General features: G+C 53.0%; 1 protein-coding gene across 1 annotated transcript in view; it reads left to right on the top strand.

The window, feature by feature from the left end:
- Window positions 1-1,855: 1,855 nt before the first annotated feature.
- Window positions 1,856-10,379, top strand: part of PCBP3 (poly(rC) binding protein 3) — a gene marked incomplete at its 3' end in the record, with an annotated part of 20,036 nt that continues 11,512 nt past the window's right edge. Inside the window, exons 1-7 of the mRNA XM_010138144.1 lie at window positions 1,856-1,924; window positions 2,240-2,263; window positions 3,232-3,264; window positions 3,886-4,002; window positions 4,422-4,553; window positions 4,865-4,993; window positions 7,395-7,469. Of these exons, the coding sequence (XP_010136446.1) occupies window positions 1,856-1,924; window positions 2,240-2,263; window positions 3,232-3,264; window positions 3,886-4,002; window positions 4,422-4,553; window positions 4,865-4,993; window positions 7,395-7,469 (579 nt within the window). The remainder of the gene's footprint in view (window positions 1,925-2,239; window positions 2,264-3,231; window positions 3,265-3,885; window positions 4,003-4,421; window positions 4,554-4,864; window positions 4,994-7,394; window positions 7,470-10,379) is intronic.

Here is a 10,379-nt window from a genome sequence, read left to right as displayed (position 1 = left end):
ACTGTAGGGCTTTGGTGAAAGCCAAACGGCAGATTTGGCCAGTCCTTAGTGGGCAAGTTGTGACCCACCTCATAGGGATCACTGGCTCTTCCGCTGCTGCAAAGGTGCAGAGCACCTCAGCCACCCAGCTGGGTTTTGGGGTCCATCACCTCAGTGGCAAAGCCCAGACTGTACCACTCAACCCATTCAACCTTCTCAGCATTGCCTCCCGTGCACATGATTCAGTCGGGGGCTGTCCAACACTACCAGTATTTCATTTTCCCTTATCGTTCACCTGCAATGGGCTTGGTCTTGAAAGAGAAATTTCCTAATCTCGCTCACTGAGCTATCATGTCTCAGCCCGTTCCCGTTACTCTGGTCCCCATTGTTGGCACCTTCTTCCTTTGAAATATTCTTCTCCTCCCCACCCTTATCAGTGCCTTTTGGCTTGACATCTTTGACACGTTCCATTTCTTACCCTTCTTGTAAGGATTTTACTTTTTTTCATTTTTAACACCCAGCGGCCTCAAGATCCGCGTTGGCAAGTAGGTAATAAGCCCCCTCATTCCCAGTGAGCTGGTCTTGCGTTTGGTCGGTGGGAACACCATCTCCCTGCTAACCACATGGGTTTTATCCATTCTGGGTTTCATCATAACCTCTTGGAAGAGGCTGAACCCATCTCCCTGATGTGATTTGTGCATTGCTATGTATTTATTCACCTTCACTGCCTCTTTGCATTGAAGTAATACTTGAGAACTGGTTTACCTCCCCTTCTTTGGCCGCTTAATTCCTGAGCAAAGAAAAATGCCAGATGCTCGTGACCAGGATGAAAAATCTCCCATCTGATATATATGTACTGAGGGATTAAATAAAATGGGGGAGAATAGCGACAAATCTCTTGGCATTGCGTGCAAAAGGATCCTGGCAGCTCCCTCGGAGGCAAGACGGGTCTCCCCACGCATTAGGCTGCACAGACATTCCATATGCCTGGTCATCACTCAGAGATGCTGCCAAGGAGGTGGCGTCAGGAAAGAAAAAGGAAGGATTCATTGCTGTTCTGTGTTTTTTTTTTTTTTTCCCCCTTGCCTTCAGAAGATCAGAGGTGTTTTTCCCTCTAGAGGGCAGAGGAGGAAAGAGAGAGAATGGGAAGTGAAAGGAACGTGACAGCACTGGCAAAACTCACAGAGGTTTTGTTCCATACGTGCAGAGCATGAGCGTCTGGAAATGGCGTGGTCCTGAGACATCAGCTCCATTCTTCCCACTCTGTGCTCCTGGGGTCGGATAGGTATTTCTTGCTTATTAAAAAACTGGCCTTTGATTTCTCCGAGGGCCCATTCACACCTGAAGTGGTAAACTTTGGTTTGCTAGATGGGTGCTCTTCATCTTTTAAAGTCCCGGTTCAGCCATCGGTCTTTGGCCGAGCTGCTCTGCTGACTCCCTGCTCCTGCATCCACATGCTCAGCTGGACACAGCTGCTTTTCAGCTCATGCAGGTGTGACCTCGCTGTCTGGTCGTGCCTCCTCAGACACTTGAGTCTTTGCTCCCACGATGGCTTTTGCATAAAGATGGTGGCAGAGCCAGGGCAGAGCTACAGGCTGTTCCCAGGCTTGCACCCAGCGTGGTTCCTGTGGTGAGCAGCCAGCCCCATCTGCTCCCGCCGAGGTGCTCAGCCCATGGCATCTCCATGCAGCTCCTCCAGCTGTGGCTTCCCAAACCCTGATGCTCTGCAGGGTCCATCCCACATTGAGGAACCTGCCTGTTTTGAGAAAAAAACTTTCCCCCTCTCTGTCCCCAGGTGATACGGCCGTGGTGCTGTCTCCTGCTGCGCCGGGGTTGCCCTCTCAGTTAACACACGTCTCCCATCCCCTGGTAGGAAATGGAGTCCAAGGTCTCTGAAGGCGGCCTGAATGTCACCCTCACCATCCGGCTGCTGATGCATGGCAAGGTAAGGGGCTCCCTGCAAGGGGGCTTCCTCACATCTCCCTTTCCCGCCTCTGCTCCGGCTGTGCCCAGGTCCAGCCAGCCCCTTGCACTGCCTCCCTGGCCTTGGGCTGCTAGGAGGAGGTGTCCTCCTGCTGATGGGGAGGTGGCATGGTGACATGGTGCGCCTGGCCTGCCTTGTGGCTGGCCCCCATCTTGTCTTTCTGCTGGACACAGTGCACACCAGGTCTTTGCTTCATTGTAGGGCTGGGCTGGACTGCCCTCATATTTTGTCATGTCAATTCATTTGTGTTTGGTGTTTTTTTTTTTTTTTTTGTAGGAAGTTGGAAGCATCATTGGGAAGGTAAGGACATCTTCTAAATGTGTATTTAATGCTATTGTCTGCACAATTTGCTGCCTGTGGTGTGGTACATGCCAGTCACCTCTTCCCTGTAATGTCCCTTAAATGTTTTGTGTGCATGAGCTTGTCGCTGTGTCTGTGAGACAGAAATGATAGGAGACCCACAGAGGAATCAAAGGCCAGTCCCCTAAAAAAACCAAAACACCACCAAAATTACCTGGTGCTGCTTTGTTGTGACAGATGGGATTTATCGTCACGTTGCCCTGGTGTGTTAATTAAATAGATTCATTAAAAGGGGTTAACAAACATCACACAAATCCATTTATATGCTGTGGCTCTTGCCTCTGAGGCCGGAGCTTGTGGAGCAGCTTCTTGAGGTGCTCTGCTCCCTGGTACTTGCCGTGGTGTTTTGGAAAGTCCTGCTTGTATAGGATTGGGTTTTGGGTGGTTTTAAAAGGCAGGTTTGCGATAGTGAAGGTTTGCAGTACAATCACCTTCTCTATGCTTGCACCTTGTTTTTCCATCAGCCTGTCCAGCCGACGAAAGACCCACAGCTGTAGCTGCTTTATAGCTGCATATAAAGATACTGGATCTCTCTATAGTCCTAGATAGCATCCTCCAAAGCCGCTCTGAAGTACCGGCTTTGCTCATCATTTGATGAGTTTCTGAGCTTTCTCCATGCATTTTCCTTCCTAAGAGGAAACACAAAAAGGAAAGGAGGTGGAGGCTGCATGAGCAGCTGTTTTGTCTGTTTTGTTGTACAGACACAGGGAGCAGAGCTAGGATGGTTTACACCCTCAGCTCCTCAGCTGACCATTGTATGGTGACGGAGGGCCAGTCATCGCTGAGCTACCCATAGGTCTGGCTCTGCGTTGCCACATGTTAGAGAGATGCATGTTTGGAAGGGTTTGTTGTGAAGGTGGAAGTCTCGAATTTTTAGCAATACCCCGTGTTTCCGCTTCTCATTTCAGAAAGGAGAGACTGTGAAGAAGATGCGTGAGGAGGTGAGCAACCTACTCTAGAAGGATTTGTAGGAGGAGGGGAGAGAAGTGGGAAAGGATGTTGGGTTGTCCTGCCCAGCAGCAAGCAGCAGAGCTGCATATCAACCTCTGTGATACGTCCAGTACCTCCCAGGGTCAGGACACACAAGCCAGGTGTCCCCAGAGCTCTGCCGTGGAAGGCTCCCGTCACTTTTAATGGGAATTTTGCAGAGCCAAGAATTTGCTCTTAGTGAAACACTGAACTTAAGACTCTTGTAAGAAGCTTGAGTTTGTCCAATGTCTTTGTGCTATCAGCTACCCAGCACTTAGCAGACCAGTAAGCACCAGTCTCTTGTCGCAAGCAATGACCCCACGAGCCAGTCTTGCCTTGATCGTGTGGGTTTGCATTGCAGTAAAAGACCCAAAGCAGATGCTTGGAAACCCTGTCTGAGGGTCTGGGTAAGGCAGTGCTGGAAGCACGGCAGGGGACAGGGGTGGAAATTTTTAAGGTTAGATGGAATGTTGAGAGGCTGGCACAGAGGATGATGAGGGACCAGCTTGGGACAGGACCTGACCCAAAGGAAGGGCTGCACTTCAAAAGGCTGCTTGGCTGTGGCTATTCCAGAGCTGCCCTTCTCTTTCCAGAGTGGTGCAAGGATCAACATCTCGGAGGGGAACTGCCCTGAGCGAATTGTGACCATCACCGGCCCCACTGATGCCATCTTCAAGGCTTTCGCCATGATTGCCTACAAATTTGAAGAGGTGAGAAGAAACGTGAGCCTTTCTCGCAGGAGGGCAGAGTAGAACAGTCTGTTTCTAGACCCCTGGGTGTCCCACCAGCCAAGCAGAGCTCAGCACGCCCACCGCCAGGGCCAGCAGTGCAGATGGGCTTGGGTACCTCCAACCCATGCATGCCTGGCTGGACTTGCTTAACTGGTACACAGCCTCGGCACAAAACCTTTCAGACGTCTCTAACTAGGCAAGAGCTGAGCTTCAGTGAGCTGTCCCAGAGGTCTCACAGTTAATTAACTGCAGGGATGTGCAGTGATGCAGCTGCAGACAGAGACCAGACACGGTCTGGACATGACTCCCCTTTTCTGGCCCAGGGCATTTGGGTTGGCCTGGTGGCAGATATCTGGTTGGGTACTAAGGGCTGATGCGTTGCACTTTTCCTTCCCAAGGACATAACCAACTCCATGAGCAACAGCACTGCCACCAGCAAACCTCCGGTGACATTGAGACTGGTCGTACCAGCTAGTCAGTGCGGTTCACTGATCGGCAAAGGAGGCTCCAAGATCAAGGAAATCAGGGAGGTAAGTCAGACTTGAATTCATTCTGGCATGTAATCACAGCTCCTCAAAGCTAATCTGCACCAAGGGGGAGCTGCCTTGCAAAGAGGTCCTGATGCTGCTGGCATCATGTAGCATGCTGCTTCCCAGGATGGTCCCGCTGATGCAGGAGCAGCGTCCTGCAGGACCTTGCCATTGTGCCTCTGTGGATGCAGGATCTGAGCTCATGCGGGGCAGCGCAGCTCTCGGGAGGCTCATGGTGTCGGAGCTGGAGCTGGCTGCGAGGAAAGGCATTCAGCTGTGGGGTTTCTCCTCCTCTCTCTTTCTGTCTCCAGTCAACAGGTGCTCAGGTTCAAGTGGCAGGGGACATGCTGCCCAACTCCACGGAGCGGGCGGTGACAATCTCGGGGACACCCGACGCAATTATCCAGTGTGTCAAACAGATCTGTGTGGTGATGCTGGAGGTACAGTCTGTAACAAAGGGGGTAAAGTACATAGGAAAAAAACCCAGCTGGCACCACAGCAGCGCTGGGAGCTGTGGACCGTGTCTCTCGTACCCTTCACCACGCGTTGTCAGACCACTCTCATTTCCTGGTACCTTGTTTGAAACCCACCCAGTGTGTTTTCCCTGCCATTGTCCATTGTTTCTAGAGTCCCACACTGGAAACCTGCCTGGTTTTGTGCCCCAAAGGAGATGGTTTGTGTTGTAGCACAGGGTGGCTTCAGGAACGAGGGATGCCAGAGGAGGCCAGGTGGGCTGGGACAGCCAGAGCCTGGTGTCCCAACAGCACTGAGGGTGCTGAGGGAAGGGGACAGGGGCTGCAGCCACTCTGGCAAGTGCCTGGCCTCCTCTGCATGGTGCTCGCAGTGCCCCATGAGGACCCTGGTTGGGAGGAAAAGGCAGCCAGTGCATCCTCTGCACTGAGGGAGCTGGGAGCACAAAGCTGGCCTCCAGTAAGGCACAGCAGGAAGGACAGTGAGGAAGGCTGGTGGAGAGCAGGGCCCACAGGGCACATGGACATGTGTCCAGGGTGGTGTTTTCTGGGAGAAATGCTGATGAGCAGAGCTTGAAGATGTCTGCTATGGAGAGGTGCTGCTTTACCGGCTTATTGCCAGGGATGACCACAACCATATGCCCCACATCCACACCTGACAGCTCAGATGGGAGAAGTTCCAGGAGGAAACCCTTCAGGAAGGAGGATGGTGACACCCTCTGCTCCTGGTGCCTCCTGGAGGTAGACGAGGCAGGCCTCTGTGCCTGGCTGCACAGCCCACACCCCGCTGCCCTTTCACGGGGGAGAGGAGAGTGTTAGCTGCTGCAGGAGCTTCAGATGAGCACAGCGAGGCTTAGTGGAGGTGAAGCAAACCCAGATGTAAGCAACTTCAGTCTGGCAGCAGCACAGCTAAGGAGGAACTGCCAGGAGCCACGTTCCCCACTGCTGGCATTCGTGATGCTCAGGCGGGTATGCTGTGCTGCTGGAGGAGTGTGGGTTTAGCCGACTCCAGGTTGTGCTCTGGACTGCGGCAGAGATGGGCCCAAGGTGATGCTGCAGGCATGTTACAAAGTCTATTGTGGCTGCTGTTCTTGCTGACCGAAGGAAGGATTGCTGCTCTTCTATATGGCTCAGCAATGGAAGAGATCAAAACTCATGAGTTTTCTTGCGATCTGAAATCTGGGAAGTCCCCTGACTTAAACAGTTCACAGAGATGCTCCTTTAAGTCTTAAATTATCTTACCTCAGAAGTCCTCGCTCATCCCCTCCAAGCTTTGTAATGCAGTAAAAGAAGCAGCAGGTTTGTGATGACAGAGGCTGTGCTTTGATCACGCAGCTTTCCCGCAGACCTGGGCTTTGCAGGAAGATTTGGGTATGCCACTTGGCTACAAGCAGATGTCTGGGAGAACGCACAGAAAAAAAGGAAGATTTTTCCATGAGATAGCGTGATTTATATTACCTGTCCTTACACAGCAGTAACGGGTCACTTCACGTCGGGTGGAACCCAGAGGCTTGTATCTGAGATCTCTTCTGATCCCTGGAAACCTTCATAACCTCTTCTGTGGCCTCTTGGTTATGTTCAAGAGAAAGCCAACAGAGATAACGTGGGTGGGAAGATCCTGTGCACCATGCAGTGGGATGCATCACCACAGCATGTGCTCAGACCCTCCCAGGGATTGGTCAGCGAGGAGCGAGATGTCCTGGCCAGCTGGAGCAGGACTGCCCTGGGTCACACTACCACAGGAGGAGGCTGGGAGTGCATACGGATTGGTGTCTCTCGTGCTGATGTCTGTCTGGCTGCTCACAAGGACCACCACCACTACGCAGCTCTAGGACAAGATCTCTGGAAACACTGGTGTTGCTGTCTGAGAGGGGTTTCCAGCCTCTGGCTCCTCTAGGGCTCAGCACCCTGGCCGAAGTGATCACTGCCACTTGTCCCACCAGGGTATGGGAGGTCTTGACCGCAGTGGTGATCCATGAGTGCACCTCCCCATCTTGCTGCACCTTAAGGGTCTCCTTGGAGTGTTTTGAGGAGGGTGCTGCCTTTCAGTGACAGGCTTGAGCCTAGACCAGGCGACACAGTTTGTGGAGAGCAGAGTGAAGGTGTGGGAGGCGGCAGAAGTACGGCAAGTGATTTAGGGGCCTGTGCCTTGGCAAGGGAATCTCCTGTACCTGGGTTGTCCTCACTGTCCATTAAACACTGATTTTCCCCCATGTCCTTCTGTCCAGAAACGCGGTGTGCCTGGTGCGGGTGTTGCTGGCAGTGGCCCCGGGGGCCGTGCTCTGTCGGGTGCTTTCTAACGCTCTTTTTACCGCCATTTCAGGAAAGATGTTCTAATGTTCTCTCTCCCTCTCCTTATCCCTTTTCCTAGTCCCCACCAAAAGGTGCCACCATTCCCTACCGCCCAAAGCCCGCCTCCACCCCTGTCATTTTTGCAGGTGGTCAGGTAAGAGCCGACCCGCTTGCAGCCTCCACTGCCAACCTCAGCCTTTTACTGCAGCACCAGCCGCTGCCCGTTAGTGCACTCAGGTTTCTTGCCTTCTGACTTGCATGGTGTCATCCCATCCGTTGTGTGCCACGGCAGGTGGACTGAAAGCTCTTTGCAGAACCGCTGGCATTTTCAAGCCCAGGCAGATGGCTTAGCTCCTGTGATGGCTACGGAAGGAAAAGGAAAGGGCCAGCCCAGGGAAACAGGGTGTTAGCTCTGCCGAGAGCTCAGGCACCCAGACAAGACTGGAGTTTGCTTTGTTAGACCCAAGTTCAGGGCTTGCCAGCAGTTACCACTGTGAAGGAGAAAATGAGAAAAGCCTCACTGAAGCAGAGGCCATGACCATGCTCATGGTGGCTTCAAGTGCTTATTTTCAGGCATCTCTAGTCCAATTAAAAATACCTTTGCATAGTTGATCTGAGATAGGAAGGGGCTGTTCCCACCACTCCAGGACTCTGGTCCATTTAGGGCAGCCCCCCGTGAAATAGTCCTCCCCATTGCTGGTGCTCGGCCACATGAGGGGGGGTTGTTCCTCCCAAATCCCATAACCTCTGCCGCAGAGCTGTGCCTGCAGGAGAGCCTGCACGGCATTGCCTTCGGTGACATCATGCAGTGCTCGCTCTGCAGGTGGGAGTCATGATGTGGTTCTCGTAGCGACCCTTGGGAAGAGATAGCAGATCTTTCCTTTGCCGGAGAACCATCACATGCACGGTCACAGGAGCTGACGGTTGTTCTGCAAACAAAAATCAGCTCCTGTGGCATGTTGTTTATGAAACAAGAGCAGCTGAGCAGGCGGCTGCTTTAAGTAGGGGACTTGAACCCTTGCTTCTTCCACCTCATCTCCTCACCACACCTAGTGACGGACGACCTGCCTGCAGATGCTGCCGTACTGTGGTGCATCAATATCTAGTGGGAGAGGTACATTTCCAGGAGCTCCAGCACCATGAAGCTACAGCTAATGCCATCCAGAGCAGCTCCACATGAGTTATTTCATTTCTCCCCAACCGTAATAAGTAGCAGCAGGACAAACTAAGGATGGGAGCAAAGCCCAAAGCACAGGCTATTTCAGGCAGCGACCCGAATTAGCATCTCTTAGTCACTGCCAGCATCAGGAGGAGCATGTCATTTGGACTGAGCAGCCATTCTGGAAAAGAGCTTTGAGCCCAGCTGCTTGGTGAATTTATCTTCTCAAAAGGGAGAGTAAGATAGAGGGAGTGTTTCTCCTGTGGTGAACGGTTGGTGTCTTGCACAGAAGCGAAGTTGGGGGAAGAAGCGACCATCTCTGCAATGAGAGCTCTTCCCTGCCACCCTCAAGGGTGTTCTGCCCGAGGGGTGGCACGGGGTGGGAGGGCAGAGGACGACAGTCCGTGGTGCTGCAGGGTGCTTGGGGTGGGTTGGACCTGCAGGAGCTCAGCAGGCCAAGGGAGTGGCGGCTGATGGCAGCAGCCAAAGGGGTCAGCCCCACTGTGCACATGTCAGCCTCTGCAGGAGCCGGGGGCACACAGGTGGGTGCTGCCAGAGCTGCCTGCTGCTGCCCAAGACACCTTCCTGCCTTTAATGAGCTTTTTCTGGTCAGTTGTTCTAATGAGCAAACAATGACCAAATGAAACAGCACACTGGGATGCTGGCTGGTGCTGGGGATGCCATTCCTGGGCGTGGGGCTTCACCTCCTTCCTGCTCCAGGAAGGATCTCAGGTGGTTTCCTCGCACAAAGTGCTTTGCTCTTTGCAAACGATGCTGCAGATTTGCAGGAGGTTCAGAGCTGGGTTTTTTTCTTTTTCTTGGCTATCTGTACTCTCCCTTTTTAAAGTGTTATCCACCTCTTTTGCCATTTCTTTCAGAATCATCTGAATAATGTGTCACCCAGTGAGATACGTTTGGCTAGCTGGTTAAGTCCTAAATGTTGGGCTCTCTAGTGTCTGGCTCCGTACCCGCAACAGTGCTTGTGTTCAGGTTCTTTACAAAAGAGAAGGGATTGCTACAAATGCTGGGGAGGACACTAAACGCTTTGCCTGGCAGCCCTCTGCATGGCTTTGTCCGTTATGTCTGGTGGAAGGCATTGCAGCGCGGGCAGCCCATCCCGGAGCCCTCTCGGTGCTCGGTGAGGTGGCAGCACCAGCTGGCTCTCTGCACAGCAATGCCTTTCCCCCCAGCAGAGCACTGGAATAGACTGGGTAGATGTAATGCGTGTTGGGAGTTGTGCACCTGAGAATACGGAGAGGCTCGGAGCGCTGGCTTGCTTTGTAGGGTGACGTGTAGGAGGGAAGGGGGCAGTTACCGTGCACCCACTACACAGATAATGCTGGTTTGATGTGTATCTTCTGTACAGCAAAGCCCCGTCTTCCTGCTCCATGCAATTCTGGCTCCTTTAAAGAGCTGTTTCCTTCCTTTTGGAAAAGCCAATCAGAGCCCAGGTTCTTGAAATCAGGTAGCTCAGTGTGCTCCAGGTTTGATCGGAGGGGTATATCTCCCTCCCGCCCCAAGGACTCGCTACCCCTGGGAATTTGATGAAGCACAGCAGGGTGCGTGGGGAACTGCTGACTGCACGGAAAACACTTCCTTCATCCCCTCCAGCCTCAAAATTAAGCTGGTTAAGTCAAAATTGAAGATCCTGCCCCCTGCTTTCACCAGCAGCAGAGTGAGGGGAGAGGCATGCTCTGATTACAGCGCTCAGCACGCTGTGCTCTGTCATTCCGGGGCAGCACGGGACCCCGGGCAGGGCAGGGTGGGGGCTGAGCTTCTCCTTAGCCCCCACGTTCACTGCACTTACCCCACGGCAGGCAGAAAGGAGCAAACCCTGGGGACAGGGGCTTTGCCACCGTCTCCTGCCAGCCCTCATAACGTCTGTTTTTCTTTTTGCACGCCTAT

This window comes from Buceros rhinoceros, unplaced genomic scaffold, assembly GCF_000710305.1.
Source record: "Buceros rhinoceros silvestris isolate BGI_N320 unplaced genomic scaffold, ASM71030v1 scaffold22276, whole genome shotgun sequence".
NCBI lineage: Eukaryota > Metazoa > Chordata > Aves > Bucerotiformes > Bucerotidae > Buceros > Buceros rhinoceros.
This window is presented reverse-complemented; position numbering and strand designations above follow the sequence as displayed.